Genomic DNA, 22,829 nt, shown 5'->3' with positions numbered 1-22,829 from the left:
TTTCACGTGATAATTTATATTTTTTATTTGGGTTTTTTGTGTCATAAAAGTAGTTCAGTGGGAAGCCTTTGGAGGATTATTGAGGTCTTGTGCGCCCTCTGCTGGAATTTTATTGTACTGACACAAACTAGTTTACGTTTACATAAAAATCTCAAATCAACAAAAATGATTTAGAAATGATCATAGTTCACCAATCCCAAAAATCCTTTAATAAAAATGTGAAACAAAGAAAAAAAAAAAAGATGGTTGGATGCCTTTGTAGTTGATACCATTCACTCAAATGGCATTTGCACCATTAAAATGTAGTGTGTGGAATTATCTGTTGATTAATCAGGTCTGCAATAATTTTTTCCCCCAAATCTTTATTTCAACATTCTTCTTTGGCACATCGGTGCCACAAGATGGTAGGTACCACAACAACCAAACAAAAAAAAAAACTGTAGCTTCCTAGAACAAATTATGCAAATGCATCTGAAGCGAGTCGTGGCCTGAACGCAGTGTCGTGTCTTTGGTCTTGGGGATCATCCTCCATCGAGTAGGACATGGGCCTTTGCTTGTGCTTCCTCCGTTGGGCTGACACATGTGGCTGGAAGAAGCGACTTATGGAATGCAAACCCTTAGACAGCTCCGGGAAGATGTCAGCCTCCTCCAGTCTCTCAGAGCTTTGCTGGGATTTGGGTTCTCCTAATATCTCCCTGACGCTCTGCGGGGTGTCCCGGTGCAGGTAGTGGTATGCCCTTTTGCCGCCATTGTCCCGGACCTTTACGTCTGCACCGTACTCCCCCACCAGCACGACCGCCACGTAGTCCTGTTGGTGCAAGGCAGCCACGTGTAAAGGCGTGTAGCCGCCATAGGTTCTGGCGTTGACGTCCACGCCTGTGCCGCCTTTTCTGGACGTGTCCAAGATCTTCACCAGCATGTCACAGTTACCGCACTTGGCCGCCCAGTGCAGCGCGGTGAACCCTGACATGAAGTCCTGCTTCCCAGCAAGGTGGTGATCCATCAGGAGAAGTCCGTAGACCTGACTCCAGTGGCCCGAGGCGCACTTGACCAACCACTCGTGCTCGGATGGCTCCAGTGGGACTGCTGAGGGGATTCTGGACTCCTCTGACCCCTTGGCAGCAGTTTTCGTCTTACTTCGGAAGGGATCTGCTTTGGGAGGTTCATCTGGGTCCGGTTTCAGTTTGGGGACCTCGGCCTTGTTCATGGGGGGCATCCTCAGGGGCAAACCGTATGGTTTGGGAATATCTACAGTCACCGTTGGCTTGGGTCTCGTGTCAAACAACATGCTCCTCTGCAACGCTAGCTCAAAAGGAGAAAGTGTTCCTTTGCGTTCCTGTTCCACTCGGCTCTGTGAGTCCCCCACAGCCTCAGGTAGACCCTGCTCCTGTTCAACTGTTTCTTGGCTCGCTTCCTCATCCTCTTCAGCGCAACTCTTTAAGCCCTGCTCCTTCTGCTCGGCTTCATGTTCCTGGCCAGAACGTCTCTTTGCCTTCACAGCAGTCTCAGATGGACACTGCTCAAGATCACCAATGTCCACTCCAGTCTTAGATGGGCTCACTTCCTCTTCCTGACAACTTGTGGACTCCTTGTCCTTCTGATCACCTTTATATTTCTGTCCAGCATGTTCTTGCCCAGAACAAGTCTCAGTCTCAGGTGGACCCTGCTCTCCTGTTTGCACCACAGTCGCAGGTTGTTCCTCTTCCTGTTGTGTCCCGATGTGGGAGCTCTGGCAGGCCTTCTTGAGCAGCACGTATGGTACTCCATCGTCGCCGCGCCTGACGTAGGCAACGCTGTTGACGAGGCTCTTGAAGAGTTCTCTGTTGCGGGCTTTCTCATCATGGTTGTCGCACTCGAGCGCACCGTGAAAGCACGCCAGCAGCTTGGCTTTACTCACACGGCCACCCTCGGACAGAATCACAGATACAATGCGCTCTCGGCTCAACGACATTGTTTTTTTTCCCCGGAAATAAATGAAGGAAAAGAAAGACGCTGTACCTTGACCGGCTCCTCCTCCTGCCTACCTGCATCTAGGTGTGACGTGATATTTTACATGCAAACAGCAAGATCCTTTTTTCTGACATAATAACTTTGAGATGAAGTACATTAAAGCACGTTTTTTTTCAAAATACCTTGAAAATGACCTTTCAATTGTGTATGGTGTGATAGCGTTTTTTGATTAATAATGATACAAAATTTACATTCCACATAAATAAGATATTTCCAAGGGATTTTTTTTTCATTGTTTTAAACGTGAAATTTGCCTCCATCCATAACCAACACCCAACACATGGTTTTACATCCATTAACTTTCGGCACCGCTTATCCTGCTTATCTTAGTGTCAATCAAAATATTGTGCAGGTAGGTGTACCCAATAAAATGGGCTACGTGTGGCATTTTTAATTTTGCAAAAACATCACATCTTGTAAACAACCCTGAGTTGTGAGTTATTGCTCAAATGTCCCCGAGTGACATATTTCTCCAGCTCCTGTCGTGGCTTGCATGCAGGCAGCTTCTCACATTCTTTTCGGACGCGGAGTGTCTGACGTGACGCCATGTTGGGACAGAAAGACAGTTCCCGTCGTGCACTGCTTTCCTAAATACTAACCAATAAAATAATTTTAAATGTCTTATTTTGATATAAAGACCAATCTAACACTTTAATTAGTCATTAATTGGAATGAGTTATTTTTATTGAGAGTAAAGAGGTTAGTGTGATACTCGAGGCGGAAGTGGAGATAAGTATCTTGCTGAAGCGACGCAGGAGTGACGCTGGCGTGAATGCTCTTGCCGCTTATTTGTCTTCTTCGACCCCTGTCACAGCAGTAGCGAGAGACGAGGGCAGCTCCCCTTTCGCCCCCCGCTACTCGCTCACTTCGCCTCAGCAGCACGCCCAAACATTCCGCACCATGGCTGCAACGGACGTGGACGTGTTTTCGGTGAGTCAAGCACCACTTCCAGGGTGGCGTCGTCGTCTTCTTTTGCAGATCCCTGAAAAAAAAAAAAAAAAAAAAAAAAAAAAACAACGGTCGTGATAGTGATTTACGGAGAGTGTTAGCGGGCGTGTGGCTAAGCCTCTCCTCCGCCTTAGGAGCCTCCAATGTGCGGCTGCTATGGGGGCTCAGCCCACCGTACGGTAGAGGTGGAAGCAGGTTAATCCAAACAAATGACTCCTCTTTAAAGTTATTTTTTTTTCACTCAAGTTTCCCTTGTTAGTGTCTCTTCATACTTGCATACCACGTGTCTTGGATTGGCGTGGGTGTTTCTTAAAAAAATTGATGTAATCTATGACAAATTTGAGCGAGCTAAGCAGGTAAATGAGTCAATTTTGCATGTGGCTGCAGCTAAAGTGCATCATCATGATGCCCTTACACATCAAGTTCTTGACTCAAACATGTCAAAATGCATTGGACTTGTCTGTAGTATTTGTGCATGTCTCAGTTTGTCTTAAAAGAGGAATGTATCTGAAATATTTCATATACCGTAAATCAACTGCAGTTGCGTGACACATTCATGGAAATAATCACAGAATTAATAATAGCTTACAAAGTATTGGTATAATGATGTAACAGCTCCACATTATTCTTGTAATATAATTAGTTTAATTTAATATTAATTCCTGCAACTTTATTCTCAAAAGTTTTGAAAGTAATGCAGCTTCAACTTTATGATGTTTCCCCCAGTGACATTATTTTTGTAACATTGCACGCTTGATAATTGCAACTTTAGTTCTGTGATCGTTTTTAACTTTTGGTACATGCACATTATGACTTCCTATTCGTTTTTTATTTTAATAACATTGTCTCATCTCTGTGTGGATTTAAATAAAGTTTTCAAGTTTTAATGCATGCTTGTGGATGGTAGATAGGAGTGTGTTTTAAGGATAAAGAGATTAAGAGGAAGAAGATCTGGTCTACTCCTTGTTTGTGGAACACACTTTATAAAAAAGGAACAGGATCAAAAGCAGTGTGTGCAGCTGACTTTCGAATACACACACATGCACAGTATTGCTGACTCGGATTTTGGAGTATGAAATTGGGGCATTGATTATTGGGGGGGGGGAATGCTGAGAATGCAGAGCAGCAGGCCAGCGGTCGCGGCTGCACAGCTGGGGCCCCGACTGACTTCCTGTCTCTTCTCAGGCTCAAAGTGAGACCATATTGAACAAACGGACGCCGTTGGGGCACGCGGCTATTGATGAGGCTGTGTCATTGGCACACGTCGGGGAGCTCCGGCGTAACTTTATAGGCCACGCCAGGCGATCGATGCGGCAAATCACCCCGCGACTGTTGTTTTCGCTCATTGATTCGGGTCGAATGCATAACAGCAGGTTGCTCATTTAAAGCCCTCCGGTGATGTTAGAATACAAAAACATGTCAAGCTTTCAGAATAATTTGCATCTGAGTTAACCCGAACCCTTATCGTGCTCATTTGAATTGGTTGAGTGCACGAAGGGTCTTGAACCAGCCACACTCTCCAGCCCCTGAGCATACTGCGTGGTTGTTATATAAGGAAAAGCCCTACAACATAGTCACCATGTAGGGAGCTTAGTGACCCTGAAGACCATTGTGTCTCTGCCCGTTAGGCCCGCATGCAATCTGGAATTCTTGTCATGAACAATTCTGAGCAAGCAGTGGAGTCATGCCACAAGATGCTCGCAACACCTCCTCCGCCTATACGGCCTGCTCACCATGTTGTATTTATTCAACGATGAATTCTAGGAGCTATTGGAGGACTTCATTATTGAACATGTTGGGGTCAGATGCCATGCGCTGGATGCGGTGTGTCATCAGTGATGTATTATGCTGCGAACATGCCACAAGTGCCCGCAGGCCACTTTGTCAAAGTCAACGTTGCGCATGAAGAACCACATCGGGCGCTGCAATGCCGTTGCGTGAATGAGCTATGTATAGAAGAGGTCAGGGGCGCTCGTAATCAGAAGCAGACCTCAAGATAAGGTTGACTAGGAACTTATAAAAAGTGCATTTTTTTTAGCTAAAGAAAAATTTCGAGGCAGGTTAAAGACCTGTATGGTGGATTCCTTCTCTAGTCAGTAGATCATTCAAATATTTGATTTGGCGCTTGGATATGAATTTTTTTTTCTTCATCATTGAAGACAATTGGAAGACTGCGTGCGCTCGCATATTTTCACATTGAATCTTTTCCACATGCTTTTCTGGCTTCTGAGCCGTACAATCTCATCTTCCCCAGCCGATCAATCCTGTCCCGTGTGCTCCAATAAACCACATTGTAGTCAATCCAGGGAGAATAAAATACACAATTTTCTGCTTGATTGACACTTCCATAGAGTCACATTTGCTTTTTTTTTTCCTTTTAGTGCATTTTGAGAAGTTCAATGAAGCATTTTGCTCATGATGTGAGCGCTTTCATCTGTTCCAGTTACGCGATAGCGTCTGCAAAGTCTCACTAAGATAAACACGTCTGGTTAAACAATCCCCCCTCACTCATTTATTTTGTCTTTCCTTTGGGCCGCAGATGAGCGAGCAGGCGGGACGACGACGCGTGAGAATTGCTGAACAGGAAGGGAGGACACTTGAGTCGTTTTGCAGAGAAAAATAGTTTGGTGTCCTCCCCGTCACTCTCCGTACTGTACGAACTCGCAAAGCGTCCAGGATGACGTGGACGTTCCCGTCATCATTCATTAGTAACCCGATATGTGAAGTGATTTGTCCTTGAATGAAAAGCGGGCTTATCAGGTGGCGCTTGAATTATATCCTGAGGGTCTCCAGATCCCCCCCTCAATCCCCATCCGACATCTGCTCTTGACACCTCATGCTGCTCCTGTTGCGGTCCACTTGGGCTTTATTTTCCACCTTGCTAAGCAGCCACATCAGACTGCTCTGGAGTAAGCCTTGGAAAAGAATTGCTACTTATATAAGAGATGTAAGGAGGACATTTTTGATTTTTTTTTTAAATTGTGTGGATCTTACTGGCCCCAATGTAAAATGTTCCCCCAACAGCATGTGTCGACGTTCCTTGACAAGTCAAAGCAAATCACCCGGGCAACGTTCGAACTTGCTAAATGTGTTGGGGTGTGTGCTTCTGCTTTTGTCACCGTTGGTCATCATCACGTGTTTATTCAACCTCAAATGCTGTCTGGACAAGTCATGCCATTTACACCCTTTTACCGTGCCTGAAATAAATAATTTAGCTACCACCATCGTAGGCAGTTTATTATCTTGACCAAGTCGTGGTTTTACGGAAAACAGGAGTGCTCGAAATGAACGGGGGCAATGAAATAGAGCAAAGAGAACCGCACCTAATCTGATGTGCTTGTGCTGGTCAATAAATGACGCGGCAGTGAACTGTATTTGTTGTTTGACTAAACATCAATTCCTATTATCCTCTGCTTATCATGTTTTATTTTTTTTGTTGTCGTTTCTGGTCAACCACACATCTAACCTTTGTCTTTCCGCACTAATTCACTCGGAGCCACCTGCGACCCCTCCCTGCAGCCATTTCCTGTTTGCCATACATTGGCTTGGGAACTCTTCTTTCTCCATGGATGAATGACCTTTGACTGTTCTTTCCAGCCAGCACTTCCTCCCATAAACCTTTCGACCGTTGTGCTTCACAACCGTGCACCTTCAATGCAAGGTTCAAGGGTTATGATAAATTTGAAGCGGCGTCATGTAGGCGAAGATTGCTGATGCGGTCACGTCTCGCCGAGTTCTGCTCTCGCCGTGACATCAGCTTTGAAGAATGCAGCCGTTTGGTGGCTGGGCCAGATGAGCGGCGCTGAGCGAGTCGCAGCTTTCATCTCAAGCTTCTCATCTGTAGCGCCGGCCGTCACGCTCCCTCTGTGCTTACTTACGGACTGTCTCCATGTTTCTGTCACTCGTGTTCACAACTATGTGATGTATTAAATATCGTATGTTTGCTTTTTTTGTGTGTGTCCCACAGAATGAAGAGAAGCGCAGCCTCAATCTGGGCGGCCATGTTGGATTTGACAGCCTCCCTGACCAACTGGTCAGCAAATCGGTCACACAGGGTTTTTGCTTTAATATACTCTGCGTAGGTAAGTAAATGCAGTTGCATCTTTCATGCATTACACAAACACAAAACTAAATTGTCATGCAAAATGCACAAAAACACTTGCAACAGCTTTTGCAATCCTGTTTTTTTTTTTTTTAGCAACAGTGACCGTGCAGTATTTTGCAACGTAAGCTCATATGCTTCCTGAGAAATGTTGATACGATCACAACCGTTTAAAAGTGTTAGAATTTTTGTTGCACAGTACCATTTGTAACACTTCCTGATTCTCAGCCGTCGTTCACATTGAGTGACGTTAAAGACCATGTCTGAGTAGTCTTTATGAAAGCAAAAGCAGCAGACTTATTGATCCCCTGTGAGCTATTGATCTCTGTGTTGCTCTGTATTACCTCCGACCGTCCTCAGGGGAGACGGGCATCGGCAAGTCGACTCTAATGAACACGCTCTTCAACACCATGTTTGAGAATGAGGAGGCCAGCCACTACCAGAACGGCGTCTACCTGCGCCCGCGGACGTACGACTTGCAGGAGAGCAACGTCCACCTCAAACTGACCATCGTGGACACCGTCGGCTTCGGGGACCAGATCAACAAGGATGACAGGTGAGGATCACTGGCAGACCTCAATTCGGAATAGGAAAAAGAAAATCTGGAAGCATATTTCCATGAAAGCGATCGCCGTCGACACATTTTAATTCTTTCACCAACTATTTTTCTTGACCGCTTGCCACGTTAGCTTAATGTTCAGCATTGAGATGAGAAAAGCAGACCTCAAATCAGTGCACGTTCTCGCGCATTTTTCTTTCCCCTTCGGGACTGAAAGTATACAAAGAAAGCGGCAGGGAGGAAGTCTTTACATTTAGCCGAGAGTCCGACTCCTCCGCTAAGAATTGGAACCCGACCAATTCGCGGCATTCTCACGCCCTTTGAGAGCGGCCTCGTCTGTTAGGCCACATGAAAGTGGCCCGCTGAAGGCCAGACCCCGCCGTGCGCGGCAGATGCACGTTGAAAGGTCAGCGGCGGCACATTCCACAAACAATCACGTGGGGGGGGGGGGGGGGGGGGATAACTGCGAAAAGAAGGAAGATCATTGAGTCAAATATTGTATTTGTCTGGAAATAACTGTTCAAACTGTCCCCTTTATGAACTGCGTTAAATAGGTCATTGCCAAACTCGCATAAAATGTTCTACCAAATGTTGCTCAACTTCCAAATCCATCCAAGATCAGCTGTTCCGTTATCTCGAGGCAGATTTTGTTTTTTACTTCAGCGCTCGTGATTTGAGTAAATACCGCCTAATTCTACCCACTGTGGTCACTGGGGTGGCTGCAAGTCCCCTTCAGGGTCTGCGAGAGAAGAATCAGAGGGTAAAACAACACAAGTCTCATGCAACACTCAGCCTCAAGCTGAGATCTTGGCAATCACACGCAAGCTTTTACCCTGGTGACAACTTGCATTCCGCACCAGCACAAATGAACCAACGGCTTGTTTCCGACTTACAGTTACAAGCCCATCGTGGACTACATCGACACTCAATTTGAAAACTACCTGCAGGAAGAGCTGAAGATTAAGCGCTCGCTCTTCAACTACCACGACACCAGGATCCACATCTGCCTCTACTTCATCGCCCCAACGGGACACTCGCTCAAGTCCCTGGACCTGGTGACCATGAAGAAACTCGACAGCAAGGTAACCCGGCCAAACCAGTCTTAGTCACCCATTGTTAGCGACTTCAAGTATCGGTGTCGGGCAAACCCGATGCCCTTTCACTAAGAGCGGTGTGGATTTCTTCCCCTTAAGCTCTTTGCCTTGGTGTTGTTTTCAACTCTTTCACTCAAATAAATAAAGTCAAACTACAAGCTTCCACTTAGGAAGGTAACAGTTGAGCCAGTTGAAAAACAAATCTCAGAGGAAGTTGTAAGCAGCCCCAAAGACAATTTGTTCAGTTGTTATGCAGATTTTTTTTTTCCCCCCAATAAATTTAGTATGTCCCTTGGGAGAGTCCATTTTTTTTTCCATTTCAGTAAAAAATGATTTGGGCATTTAAGATCTTGTGGATCGTTGGAGTTTTGGGAAAGACCTGTAGGTGTCCCTTTTGAATCCATCATGTTTCTTTTATTACAACGATGAATCAAAATGCATCTGTCTCTTGACCACCACAGCCACAGAGAATGCAGCATGGAAAAATGGAAGCAAGGGGAGGGGGAAAAAAAAAAAACTCCTACATAATTCAAGAAACATTTTCATGTTTTTCCACACCACCCTTATGTTCACTGTTGGAAACTGAAATATAGCACAGAATGGTTACTTAAGCGCATACACGTTTAACCTAATGCTGATTTACGAATTGTAAAGTGGTAGATTTATCCCCGTCTCTCACGAGAGGCAGCACTAATAAATCTAGAAAAAAGCAGATGGTCCGCTTGTGACCAAAACCGGCTGGCTATCGGTGCACGGCTGCGCTCTTCTGCCAAATGAAGCTATTTAAAACAATGACTAGATTCCGCAGCCAAATTTTGCTTTTGAAGGACTTTTTATTGCAAGAAATGCAGAGTACTCAAACATAGACATTGGGTCTCAGTCATTTCTCACAACCCAGGCATGTATTGGATTGTCAAACGCGAGTGTGTTCTTATTGTTTCTGGCCGAGCGGGTGTCCACAGAGACCCCCCCTCATACGCTAACCTCGTCGCACTATTTTCCCCACAATGCCAAAGATAAATATCGTTTCATGTGAAAGCGAGTCGGTGTTGAGTGAACTCGGTCGGCGGGGCCGTGGCACTTTTTCATGCCTGACATTTTCTATGAAAATAAAGGAGCCATTCATCAAGTGTTTAAGTGTTGACCTATGATTACAAAGAAATTTTCTTCCGGCCGTCTATCGTCACAAGTTACTGTTGTGTGACCCCCCCCCCAAAATGACAATTTTGATTCTGCTCTGCTCCCTGGTCATCTTCGGATTAATTCAGATTTAGAAGCAAACTGGGTGAATGGTGTCCTAGATGTGCCTCACTTTGTACTACAATTGTAGTACACGGAAATCAATTAAAAACTCAAATACACATTTTTATCGTAGCGTGTTTCTACTGTAGTGATTACGTGCTTGAATGGAGATGCTAAGCAGACCCGGATCTCCTGTCAAACCAGGAAGTGCTGTCACGAGAAGAACAGGGAAAGTGGACCATTAACAGCTTTCCCCTTGTGGTCTGTACAATTTGCTGTCAAAGCAAGACAATGGTGTTTTTTTTTTTCCCCCCCTCATTAGCGCAGTATAAAACGTTCTCTTCCCTTCCATCTTGAGCCGAGCGTTCTGCTTGAAAGCAGGAACACAAGATAATCTCTTTTGTTTTTCAATGAGCCTATTTTTGTTCTTAAATGACAGGGAGTCTTTTCAAGGGAAGAATCTTTCCTCTACTAACCTTCAAGATGGCTCTTTATTGATCTTTTCCGTTTTGTTGTGTCAGGCGGAAATCGCAGGCGAGTTATTGTTTTTTTGGTTGAGTCAAATATGCTTGTTTATTTTTGGGGAACCAATGAGTCTCGAGTGTGTGGGTGTGGTTCATGCTACCAAAATCCAGAATCTCTGCTTACACTCGTTCATCTATCCTTGCCTGGTATTTGTCACTACTCAAAACCATTTTTTTTTTTAAACTGCCATTGTATCACAATAAATAAAGTTTACCAAGGCGCACGGCGCCCTGCTGTAAATTAATGATCTGGGGAAATTTGCAGCGCTTGTAATGTGACTCCCGAGAAGCGTTCGCTCTTGTTTCGAGGCGCACTAATGTGCGACTCTGTGGGAAACTCTGTCGTCGTCCCAGTGGGGAGATTTGTGGAGATGAAGCCCAGTTTGTTTTTTCAATCAGGGTTTGTTTACGTGTGTGTCGTGACGTCTGACTTAGCTTGTTTACCGCGCTTCGCTGCACATTGGTTTGTGGCCCTGTGACCAAGGGAAGTAAATGTATGTTCTGCATGCAAACGTCTTGTCAGAAATGATACTCATCAGATTTTTATTTCTGTGCACACTTCTTCTTGTGTGTTTACATTTTTTTGCTATCTGTCCCCCCCCCCCACGCACCACACGCACACACAGGTCAGCATCATTCCCATCATCGCCAAAGCCGATACGATCTCCAAGAGCGAACTCCATAAATTCAAAATCAAGATTATGAGCGAGCTGGTGAGCAACGGCGTCCAGATTTATCAATTCCCCACGGATGACGAAGCTGTCAGCGAGATCAACTCCTCCATGAATGTAAGTGGTTGTGAACTTTGAGTCAAATGTATTCCCACATTATCATTTACATAGAAATCTCCCCTTTTTTTATTTTTTATTTTAACCATTGCTTGCCCCAGAGTAAAAACACTTGGAAAAACTTGAATGCTGCACAGCTTGTAAAATTCCCCCTTGGATAAATAAAGCTGCGTTTGGTTTGACATCTGGCTCATCCTGGCCTACTTTCCCTCCATCTATTCGCAGCATGTGACATCACTACCAGTAAACCAAAACCAGGCAGGCAGCGGGCGTCAACTCGCTACCTAATTTTTGGGGTTATGCGTTAGGCACGGCTAGCATAGCTACGGCGAAATAAACCCCTCGGACCTCACTGAGCCACATGAAGAACAGAACTGCGGCTTAGCTCACATGACCACACGCTTTCTCCTTTGGGCTAAATGAGAAACTCCTGCTGCTCTTCAACAGTCTCTATATTGTTTGGTCTCTTTTTTTTTTTTTTAACCAGTAGACAACATGTGAGTGATGGCTTTGGACTGACTTAAACGACTTCTACTGTGTCTACAGGCTCATCTGCCCTTTGCCGTGGTGGGAAGCGTGGAAGAAGTGAAAGTTGGGAACAAAACAGTGAGGGCCAGGCAGTACCCATGGGGGGTCGTGCAAGGTGAGCGTGCACAAGCGCTGTGCAAAGTCATTCAAATTGGAAGAAGAAAAAAAGTAAACCATTGCAGCGCCAAACTAATAGTCAGCATTTTCCTTTTTGTCTGATGGAAATGCTCACTTAGTAGCGATATTGACTCCTTCCAGTCGGCTATTAATTTTGCTTTTCTTGTTGTCATGGCGATTCTACAACTAAATTTAAAATGTGCTAATTATGGACTTATGGAGCGCAAATCATTTCAAGAGATGCTAGTGGCGTTCCAAACCACGGCACACAGCAACCACAATAATAAACATGTTAAAGTCGTCAAGGAGGAGTTTTAAAACGGCTCTTGTATCGAATCTCGGTGGATTGTGACGATTCCATGTTTCACACGGTTATCAAAATCGGAAAATGCACTTACAGTAGGAACGAGAGCGCCTCTGGTGTGAAAAATTACGTATTAGCAGAGGGACATTATTATGTGAAGGATATTTTTGCACAACGCCTACAGCTGTGACTTTGACTTCATGCTGAGTGACGGGCTCAACACTCATCAGGGGATGAGCAGCGGGGACATTTTGTGCACATGCCATGATTCCTTAGCCTGCACTTAGGTTCAAGTAAGCAGTTGAATGTGAAATTCAATCTGAAAATCTGTTTGATTGAGTCATCCAGTTTGCAAAAAGGCCTTTATTTTATTATCTTTTTTTTTTAATATGGCAAGCAAACATATGACTCAGCCCTCATCAAACCCATTTCATACAAGGCAAGATGATGTGAATGGAGAGTCTGTGTGAGCGGAAACAATGTGTGCAAGGCAAATGTCATATAGATGCGTTACGCTAACCTCCGCAAGAAGCCATGAGAATTTTTTTCGGAAGGACTGCTGACTGGCTTTTGTGCGTGTTTCCCTTTAAGAATGTTATCTCCGAGCTCCAGATGTTTTCTCAGCTATTTGTTCACCCGTACTTGAGTGTGTTGTATGCAAACGTGGAAACTATTAGGCACTTAGCTGCCATTTTTTTTTCTGTGAGCAGTCTCTTGCTTTCTCCTGTGTGTTTGCATGCTTCTGTTTGCAGTTTGTGTGTGCGTGCAAGCTCGTGGTCAGCACAAATAGAATGATAGAAATGAAGAGCACAGAGCTGGCCAAGAGAATCCGCTGCACATACAACGCGTCTGTTTTGGAAGTTGTGAGCACGCCATTCGTGAGGACAAAGTCACCCTCACAGCATCTTGCCAATTAAGCTTAATCCAGTTGTGCTTAAAATAGGTCGGAAAACAATTGCTTCGTTATGGTTTGTTTTATTTTGCAACTCCTCTGCATTTCTATCCCCATTTTTTTTCTGTGATGTGGAGGATTGTGGAGATTTCAACTCATGGCTAATGGATTTTTTTGGTGTGGATTATAGACAATGTTGTCTTTGCATTCCTTTTGGAGATGGTGTTTTTTTTTTTTTTTAACTGAGATGTAGAGGAAGGGAGGGCCACAGGGTGACAGATGGGCTGTTGGAATGCGATGGAAAATGCAAGCCGGGAGCAAAGGCCTGCCAATAAAACCACAGTGTCATTTCACTTTTGTTGCGCCAAGGTGCTGATTCTCAGATATAGGCACTGAATTTACCCAAATAGTAGCCGGGGGTATTTATTAACTTCATAAAGAAGGAGGCCTCATTTTTGGAATGATATGAAAACCATGTTACCCATTAACTATTCCATTTGATAAGCGTGGTGCAATAATAAAAGGCCAGTAATAAAATGCAGCATGTCGTATTTTTTTTCCTCTTCAAGTGGAGAACGAGAGCCACTGCGACTTCGTCAAGCTGCGGGAGATGCTGATTCGAATCAACATGGAAGATTTGAGGGAGCAGACGCATGCCCGCCACTACGAGTTGTACCGACGCTGCAAGCTGGAGGAGATGGGCTTCAAAGACACCGACCCAGACAGCCAGCCCTTCAGGTTCTGGGACGAGAGGGGGGGGGTAAAAAAAACAACCTTTAAGGCTGTATTTAATTTATTTCTGCCGTGTCATCTTCGCAGTCTGCAAGAGACTTATGAAGCCAAAAGGAAGGAGTTCTTGGGAGACCTGCAGCGGAAAGAGGAAGAAATGCGACAAATGTTTGTCAACAAAGTCAAGGAGACTGAAGCGGAGCTGAAAGAGAAGGAAAGAGAGGTCAGTGGTCATCATCACCAGTCAAAAGTCATAAATGTGAGCCAACAGTGAGCTCACAATTTTTTCATGGATAAAGGTTGAAAGAAAACTGTAGGCAAAATGTGTTCCAATACTTTTGCCCGTATAGTCTCCCTCCTCGTCCCTTGTACTCACCTTTTGGATTGTCTCGTCTCCTGCAGCTTCACGACAAGTTTGAGCAGCTGAAGCGCATGCACCAGGAGGAGAAGAGGAAAGTGGAGGAGAAGCGGCGGGACCTCGAGGAGGAGATGAACGCCTTCAACAGGAGGAAGGTGGCTGCTGAGACGCTCTCCCTATCCCAGCCGCTCAAGAAAGACAAGGATAAGAAAAAGTAAGCACATTCCCTCTCCTCTTGTTCTTCGTTACCTTCTTTTCTATTTGCCCATCTCCTCTCTTTTGACTCGCTTAATTTCATAACCTCACATTAGAATCCCCAAAATGGCCTGTGTGACTTGACTAGACATTGGAATTTCCATAGAAGGCATCCTAGGATGTCCAAAGGGAAGTGACCCTGCTGGACACTTCCTGTCCACTTGCTCTTTCCTTCCTCGCTCTAATTATTAGGAGACTCGCCCGCTCCACTCATACTTTTAGCACACGTTGTGACATGAGCCTTTGTCCGTGCGTGACACGCTTCTTATCATATGTCCACATCCAACTACCAAACAGGATTTTCTCGTTTGCGATCATAATCATTTTCAAGTGAGCCACCTTGACAGTTTGTGACCTCGCCGCCAACCTTTTTTTTTTTTTTTTAATGCAGTAGTTTTTCTATTCGTGATGTTTTGGGCAGGGTATATAGTGCACAAAGGATTTCATTTGCTTCCAAACATGTAGGACTTGACTGTAATTTGAAGTGATGGTGAGCTTTGCAAGCTCATCTGGCTTTAGATCAGCGTCTGTCTAATCTCAAGCGGTTAATAACAGCTTGACTATGTGCTAGCATGTGGCTCCCCCTAGTGAGCTTCCATAATTCTTCCACCCATCATTTAATGATTTCAATCATTCATTTGGCCCCGTTCTTCCTCATCACATTTTATTTCTCCTCCACAGTGTGTTTGTTTTTATTTAATTACATTTTGTTTTTGTTTCATTGTTTTTTTTTCAGTTAATTTATGGCTGCCGTTTCCCCCTCCCCGCACATGACCACGGATTTGTCCTCCATCACAACAAGAACGACAACACCATTTTTCTTTGAGTTTTGACATTCCATCTTGACATTGTGCACATGGACCAATGATGATGACGATGACGCGGTCAAGCATGGTGAGAGTGTTCACTTTGACAACAATGGCCATCATTCTTTCAGGATTTTCCCTTCTTTGTTTTTAATATTATTTTGGGACACTTTATATGAATATTTTGTCATTTTTATTTTGTCTTTTTTTTTTTTTTTTTAATCAACACACACACACACCGGCGATTCAAACCCACTCATGAACAGCCCGAGGCTGTTTGGTACTGCAGCGTAACTAACAACGTAGGGGTGTGTGCTTATTATAATTTTTCTTTTCATATTAGTTCAGTGTATGTGAATATTGTTAGAGCTTACTCGACCTACTATGCAAAAGTGTATTGGGAGTATTGTCTTGTAACAAGTCCATAAGTCATGGAGCTGAAACATTATCGTAAACAGTTGAGGAAGTAAGTAAATACACACACACAGGAAAACCTCAAAGCCTGAGCTTGCCGAAGAACGAGAGCAGCTGTGTTTACTGTCGTTGGAAATAAATGCAAATATTAAACTACCCCCTCCCTCACGCAGCCGTCCCACAATGTTGCATATTTTAGTCAGCACAGTATTTTTATGTTTGCCAAAGGTGGTGAGTAAAAAAAAGAAAAAAATATCGAAGATGTATTTTGATTACTAGACATAATTTGAAATATGTACAAAACTAAAAACACCAAAACCTATTTAACTCTGGACCTTGTATCTTTATTGTGTAGTATAGACAAAACAAAGATATATAGAGTGTAGCTGCCTGGGGATGTGAGGAAGAACACTGGTCGCTTAGTTTAGCGCCATTATGAGAACAGTAACCACTTTGTATACAAAATCAACCAGATCAGGAAATTGTGACACTTCAGTAGAACATTTTTTTGTGTGCAAGTAACATAATGAGAGCACTTTAGCTAAATACAATAGGGCATTTCAATCCCAATGTAGAAACATTAACAACAGCATGATGAGTGTTGTGGTTACTAATCACATGATTTTTGCTGGGGTGCTTAGAAAAACCAACACAAGTGGAAGAATGAATTAAAATCAGTCGCAGCAGTAAGTTATACAATTAAAGCTTTTTGTAAAGAAATGGTTGGCGTTAAAGTAAATATGATTAAATAAAAACTTTTAAAGGTCCTCTGTAAAGTGCTACCGTGGCGCTTCACGAACAAACAAAATCAGGATTTAAACTCCCAAAAGGATAAAAAAAAACATTCCTCACCTCAAGAACATCTTTCACACAAAGTAAAATCTTTTTGTGGCAATCATAAAACTAAACATCTGTTAAAATAAAGTACAAAATAGGAAATGGACCGCTCTTCAGTCAAGCAACAGCTTACTGCATGATATTCGATTTACATGGAAGTGAAGAAAGACTAAAACAGTAACTCAATGTGACGTGGAGTCAAAGTTAAAAACGTTATTGCACCGACATTTGTAATGTATCCAAAATGCGGCCAATCAAAACAACGATGGGAATTACAGTATGCTCGCGGCTTAATTGGGGGGGTGGAGCGGTGGGCATGGCGAGGCGCTCTCCTGCAAGGAATCGAACGGCGACCCCCCTACGCTTCCTCCCTCCACTTTCGAGCAAGTTTCTTCACCGTACAAACGCTTTAAACCGTCATAATACTCATCCGAGTCCCGGAACCGGTCCGCGGATGGCCCCTTCTTGCTCCTCCGTCGGAGGCGGCGTGTGGGAGGCCGGACTTTGTCCGCCTCCCCCTCGTGGATGTGGGCGCTGTCAAAGATGTAGACCGCGTTGTCGGGCAGGGCAAACTCCAGGCTGCGGAGATGCTCGTCCACCATTTCCTTGCAGTGGATGAACTCGACGCTGTCTACCTTGATGGGAAGAATTCATAATGAATTTCTTGAGCAAAGCAGGCTGGTGTCAAGGTGACTATTATCAACACCAAGCATTTTTTGTTCTTGACCGCATCATTTCATCCATGTAAAATCTCCGTTGGAAGTTTTTTTTGTTGTCTTACTTGCGCATCCTTCAGCAGGTCCGTAAAGACGGAGAACCAGTCAGGTGTGAGCGCCTCCAGCTCCAAGGTGATGATGGCCAAGGCCAACGTGGAACCCTTGAACTGCCAAAGTTGGTGGCAGGCCATACAGTGCTGCACCTGCCTGGTCCACAGCGCCACCTGGAAGCCCGGAGGTCTCTTCTGATGGCCCGTGGACGGAATGAGGTGAGGATGGCCATAGACCAGCAGGGCGTGGAACTGTCAGAGGAAGACGGACATTCAAGCGCATGATGTCATTGTTGTCTCTGTGTAATTATCCTTGACCCCCCCCCTCGAACATCGTTGGTGTGACCGAGCAATCGTAACCTCGTCACACCTTCGGTCTCATTCATGCGCTCGTTTGTATTGTATCGTACGTGCCGTGCTTTTCTGTGCTCTGACCGTAGGCGTCACACCCGAGCTGAGTCAGGATATCAAAATACATTCACTGGGGTGGACATTTACCGGGTCCAAGGATGGTTAAGGTATAAGGTGTTCATCTTTTTAAGGACTGCGTTGTGATAAGCCATGTTCACTTTGTGCTCTCAAGTGGAATTTTGTGGATGACTCAAAGGGGTTTTGATTGAAAATATTGATTATTTTTGTTGAATTCTGCCTTCTCAAGATGGCTCAGAGGGACAAATGATCCATAAACTGTATTGACAATGCAAGAAATCTAAGGAAAGATATTGTTCGGTGTAAGTCGAGAGTATTTATTTAAAGATATTTATTTGAACAATATATAAAAAAAACAAATGTCTTTATTTTTGATTATTATTTTTTCAATTGTTATATTACGTCTCTTTATATTGAAGTCTTTGTAATAACTAAAGTGAACTGTTGAGGAATGATCTCATTGATATAATGCCACTTTTCCACTGCACAGTAGCTATGCTTTTTTGTTTTCTTTTCCCACTTCAACTCTGGATAAGACTAACAACAAATTTCCATTTTCAAAGAGATAGAAACTTGAGCAACAACAGGGTAATCTAATGTCGGCTTGTGTGTTTGTTTTAGTCACTCCTAGTTATATTATACTTGAGCGACCAGCAGTGGTAGTTCCTCTTTTGCTATGGAGAAAACAAATGAACAAAGCAGAGCACAGTAGATACCATGGAGTGGTAAAGAGGCATTATTTTAATCTAGGATGGGAAAAGGGTTATTTGTTTTGGTGGGGTTGTGGCTTTAAGAAATTCCCAACTGCACTGTCTTGATTCTCATGGAGGAAATGTAGGTTAATGAGATTAACAACTCTTGAGGATGCACGGTGGCGAGATTAGCCAAATCGCTTCAAGTGGGTGAATCTATTTAAACGATCACTGTCTTGAGGTTACAGGATGCGTGTGAAAATATATATGGTCGGGATCCAAAAGAAAAAAAAAATGTATCTTACAATGTGAATGAAGTCGACGGGTGTGGATGTGTATAAATCCCAGTGCAGCTTGTCCAAAATGATGCGCTCCATCCGAACAATCTCCGCTGTGGAAAAGCTGCAGCCGCTCTGCGCAACCAAGTCGCTGACCGAACCTATGACCTGTTTTCCAACGCAAATTAAAGTGTTGTTTGGAAGTAGCGCCAAAGTGTGTGTGTTTTTTTAAGCGCCTCATTACCTCATCTTCCTCGTTAATTTTGGCAGCCAGGACCAGTGAGGTAAAAGCGATACATTTTAAGTATTTGGGCTGTGCCTACAAGCAAAGTAAACATAATTAGTACCTTTAATCTGTGATCTATTTGTTTTGATCATAATAATTGAGTCATTCATGTACCTTGACGGTGGAGAGCATCCTGTTGAGGACGCACGCGCCCAACGCAAAGGTCTCTGGGCAGAAGTGGAAGCGTCTGTTCATGTCTCCCAGCCACACGATCATGTCTTGGTGTTGGGACAACGAGATGTCAGCACCCTTAGGAGATGAAAGGTTGGAAAAAGTTTTCAGCTTCTGTTTGACATTGTTATAGTCCTCATCTTCCCGATCAGGTGCTGGACACACCTGGATGAATCCGCCCTTGAAGACAGGGGTCTTCCAGAGACGCGCTTCCCGCACCAGCGCCGCCTCCAGCAGGCCGAGCAGGCGGCGATTCTCTGTGACGCCTGGACCCTTCATGGCCAGCAGCGCGCGAGCCACAATACAGCCGAGGCCCACACACCTGATGGAGGTAAAAAGTCAAATCAAAAAACAAATCTTGAATCAGTATCAAATCAGCAAAGCTGCACTTTTTGCTTTTTTGGAGTTTTTGTTGACACCCCAAGTTATGTAAAGGAAGCAAAACAGTCTTCACTTGGAACCAAAATAAAGGTACATAGCAGTCCTCAGTTTACTTTGTTTTATGTATTTTTTTATTTACATTTATATTGTTTTATATTTTTTTATACAAATATTTACCCTTAATTGTGTCTACTGTACTTCTATGATCCTAAAACAGTACAATACTAATACTACTTTTCTATTAACTGGCGCTTTAGTGCCCTCTTGTGGTCATTTAGAAAAAAGCACCCAAAACGCAAGTAGGTGAATACTGCGACCTTAGCACAGATTCTATAGAGTTAAAAAAATAGGCAGTGGAGTTTACTCAGTTCAGGCACTAAATATTTGACATTTTTCACCAAAATTAATGGTTACAGAAGTTATTTAGATGCCATGGCGTTTATCCGAGGAGTGTGTATCAATACTATAAATATGCACCAATATTATCGTGTCTTATAATTCATGATTGAAAAAACAAAAATAACGCCCACTTTGAATGTGTTAGTGAGTGTATTTATAACGATTTACTGAAGCAAAAACGTCGACGTAACTGCGGGAAAAAACTGCGCAAAAAATTTGCAAGGCAGTCGATGAACAAACAATGCAAACAGAAGCAAAGCAACGCGGAAAAAGGAGTCGATTGTTGTGTGTACAGTGTGTGAAAATGGCAATAGGCGAGAAAGATTCGAGGCGGGACGACTCGCTGCAGCTGTCGTGCAGTTCTGCACGAAGGAAGGAAGGCACGTACATAAATATGCGCACAAATACTGCTACTTTTCCGCACCTTACGACAGTCTTACCTCTTTTAGATGAAATACACAATATCTCCTCGATGGCGGGTGCATTTATACGTTTTTTTTCCCCAAATTAATCCATCGTCAAAAAATTAAGAAAACCGAGGCGGAATTCTGCAAAGAAAGGAAGACGGAAGTAAATATCGTGCGTAATTCGCGGTAAGCAGCCACATTCTATGTTTGATAATCCATTCGGTTGAGAAAGAAAACAGAACTACGCAATGGAACGAGACAGCTGCAAGAAAACAAGCGCACAGACAAGCGCACAAACAAGACAGGAAGGAGAAAAAAAATCCGAGGGATTTAGAGCACACTGTGTTTTGAACACCGGAGCTCCGCCCCCGTGAAGTATGTTAGTAGGTCACACATCCGGGACTTTTGAGCGCAAAATGGGTTAAAAACACAATTTATTTATTTATTTTTTCGCTCGACCTGTCTTTAAGTCAAGGAACACACAGACAAAGTTAAACATTAATATGTAACATATACTGCTTATGTCATTTCAAGGCCGAGACACAGATACGACCCCTCCTAAAACTATTAAACCATAACAGTCATTTACATAACGCGTTGTGCAATATGGTGATTTCGCAAATTATTGATGTAAACATTTTGTATGAGCATAAAGGCAAGTGATAAGACAAAATATAAGAAAAAGAAAGTAAATTCTATCAAGGTTGCAAACAAAAACAGTACTCCAGATGTCCATGCATCCTCATAACATCAGTAATATGGTTCAGTAAAAGACAATAATAATAATAATAATAATAATAATAATAATAATACACTTAATGAAATCTGTTTTGAGCAGCGATAGCTTTTCAGAAGCACTAACCCCCACACAAAAACAAAAATGTAACTGTTCCACGAAACTGAATTTAATTATCCAAATAGTCTATTCTTTTCATTTTTGAAGCATTCTCTTTTGGCTGCACTGCTTTCACGACATGGGCTTATTATTTTTTTCATCTACTCACATTTCTAGCCTCTCTGTGCTACTGCCATAAATCTAAATAATCTGCCCAGAGACTTTGGAATTAGTAGTGCTGTCCGATGTAACTGTTTTTTAAAACTTAAACTACTATACAAGCAATGGGACTGTTTGACCAATCAGCTTTACAATTTGCTTCCGAAGGTCACTTTACAGGCCCAGATCATTGACAGCATTTTTTCTGTCCTTTTCCTGTTGGTCAGAGCGCAATCCACGAGCTCCACAACGACCCCAGTCAATGTGGGAAAGTTACCATGACGACTAGAGGTGGAGCTACTTCTTGGTCTCGGAGTAACAAAAAAAACAACAACAACAAAACAGTGAAAGCTGCAAAATGCTCACGAGCTTGAATAACAAGCAATAATTGCAATTTCACTCATGAAAGTAACACTTCATCACTAAACTGTCAAATTACTCTTGCCCATTAGTGTTGACAAGAATGCCTGTGGAGCGTGGTGCGGGCACATTGCCAAACAACAAATATCCGTCACACCACCATGTTGTCAACTACATTGATCAATGAAGTGTGTGCCACTTAGCTTTGAGTAAATCTTCACCCTGCTTAGCTGCCAAACAGCTTTGCACTCATTTGAATACAAAAGAGACTCTAATACAGGTTGTAAACCATTTTGAAAAATAAGTCGATTAAAATCAATACGAAAAGATTACTTAGCATTTATGTATATTAGATTTGTTTTCATAACAAAGATTAGAGTCTCGTTTTTTTCTATACATGTGACCCCGATGGAAAAACACTTACATATGGAGAGTTTCAGGGGTCCTCTGGCTTCAACTTGCAGATTGCACATAGATTAAAACAATTCTCCATAAATATCGATGCTTTTGCACTGGTCTCTTTAACAAGACTTTGCAAAGTGTCAGTGGGTCCCTATGTGTGTCCACCGTGCACCCTGCATGGTAGCCAAAGAATGCTGCAGCACCAATCAACGTCAAGCAACGCTGTGCTGTCAGTAGCACTCGGTGCACTCGGCTGAGCACATTATGGCTCCAAAGTCGCATGGCAGCCGCCGGTTTTTGATCCTATTCGGAGATGCACCATATGCTTTTCTTGCACCCCTCTCACGGCCATTTCAATGCTTTCATTTCATTCCTGGTCTACAGGCGTCTGCTGTGCAAACACAATAAAACTCGTATACTATATGAATAAGAACATATGCTGCTCTAATGCACCTGGCCTGATGGTTGGCGTCAACATGTTGCAAGGATTTAACTAAACAGATGAGCTTCAAAACATTTCCGCTAGAGAACGCCATTGGCCGACTCATAAATGTGTAGACAGAGGTTAATCCAACTCAGCATAAATAAATCCTCACAGGAAGTAAAAAAAAAAAAAACATGCACTTAAAATTCAACCCACAAATGCTTCTTGCTTCCAAAAACGTGCATGCTGGATTTATTGAAGAATACAATTTATGCATGGATGCATGGATGGATAGAGTTTCCTCCGCAGCACTACTGTGTAGTGTTCCCTTTT

At 43.4% G+C, this 22,829-nt stretch overlaps 3 protein-coding genes across 5 annotated transcripts; 1 reads left to right on the top strand and 2 right to left on the bottom strand.

The window, feature by feature from the left end:
- Nucleotides 1-342: 342 nt before the first annotated feature.
- On the bottom strand, nt 343-2,018 carry LOC125982215 (ankyrin repeat domain-containing protein SOWAHA). The gene has a single exon (XM_049742561.1). The coding sequence runs from the start codon at nt 1,949-1,951 to the stop codon at nt 458-460; it is 1,494 nt and encodes a 497-aa protein (XP_049598518.1). The 5' UTR covers nt 1,952-2,018; the 3' UTR covers nt 343-457.
- A 753-nt stretch (nt 2,019-2,771) lies between these two features.
- septin8a (septin 8a) lies at nt 2,772-18,668 on the top strand. 3 transcript variants are annotated; one of them, XM_049742564.1, is made up of 10 exons: nt 2,772-2,940; nt 6,926-7,040; nt 7,421-7,616; nt 8,515-8,701; nt 11,106-11,267; nt 11,814-11,910; nt 13,678-13,846; nt 13,928-14,060; nt 14,240-14,409; nt 17,307-18,668. In XM_049742564.1, exons 1-10 carry the CDS (start codon nt 2,911-2,913, stop codon nt 17,470-17,472), a joined length of 1,425 nt encoding a protein of 474 aa, XP_049598521.1. In that variant the 5' UTR covers nt 2,772-2,910; the 3' UTR covers nt 17,473-18,668. The 3 variants fall into 3 exon arrangements, with proteins under 3 accessions (XP_049598521.1, XP_049598520.1, XP_049598522.1); XM_049742563.1 differs by having other exon boundaries at nt 17,304-18,668; XM_049742565.2 differs by lacking the exon at nt 17,307-18,668 and adding an exon at nt 15,187-15,838.
- On the bottom strand, nt 18,469-20,600 carry ccni2 (cyclin I family, member 2). Its single transcript, XM_049742570.2, has 5 exons — nt 20,350-20,600; nt 19,295-19,451; nt 19,073-19,207; nt 18,917-18,991; nt 18,469-18,840 (listed from the first exon to the last, which is right to left on the bottom strand). The coding sequence occupies exons 2-5, from the start codon at nt 19,406-19,408 to the stop codon at nt 18,637-18,639; spliced, it is 528 nt and encodes a 175-aa protein (XP_049598527.1). The 5' UTR covers nt 19,409-19,451; nt 20,350-20,600; the 3' UTR covers nt 18,469-18,636.
- Nucleotides 20,601-22,829: the final 2,229 nt, after the last annotated feature.

This window comes from Syngnathus scovelli, chromosome 15 (genome assembly GCF_024217435.2).
Source record: "Syngnathus scovelli strain Florida chromosome 15, RoL_Ssco_1.2, whole genome shotgun sequence".
NCBI lineage: Eukaryota > Metazoa > Chordata > Actinopteri > Syngnathiformes > Syngnathidae > Syngnathus > Syngnathus scovelli.
Note: the sequence above shows the minus strand (reverse complement) of the source record. Positions and strands in the feature narration are given on the sequence as shown.

Excerpts from the sequence above, each read along its gene's own strand:
- ccni2 (XM_049742570.2), bottom strand. The coding sequence starts at position 19,408 with ATGAAGGGTCCAGGCGTCACAGAGAATCGCCGCCTGCTCGGCCTGCTG. Across the intron at positions 19,208-19,294 it reads TCAAGGGCGGATTCATCCAG|GGTGCTGACATCTCGTTGTC; the intron begins GTGTGTCCAGCA and ends TCATCTCCTAAG. Across the intron at positions 18,992-19,072 it reads GGATGCTCTCCACCGTCAAG|GCACAGCCCAAATACTTAAA; the intron begins GTACATGAATGA and ends CTTTGCTTGTAG.
- septin8a (XM_049742563.1), top strand. The coding sequence starts at position 2,911 with ATGGCTGCAACGGACGTGGACGTGTTTTCG. Across the intron at positions 7,041-7,420 it reads CTTTAATATACTCTGCGTAG|GGGAGACGGGCATCGGCAAG; the intron begins GTAAGTAAATGC and ends GACCGTCCTCAG. Across the intron at positions 7,617-8,514 it reads CAGATCAACAAGGATGACAG|TTACAAGCCCATCGTGGACT; the intron begins GTGAGGATCACT and ends TCCGACTTACAG.
- LOC125982215 (XM_049742561.1), bottom strand. The coding sequence starts at position 1,951 with ATGTCGTTGAGCCGAGAGCGCATTGTATCTGTGATTCTGTCCGAGGGT.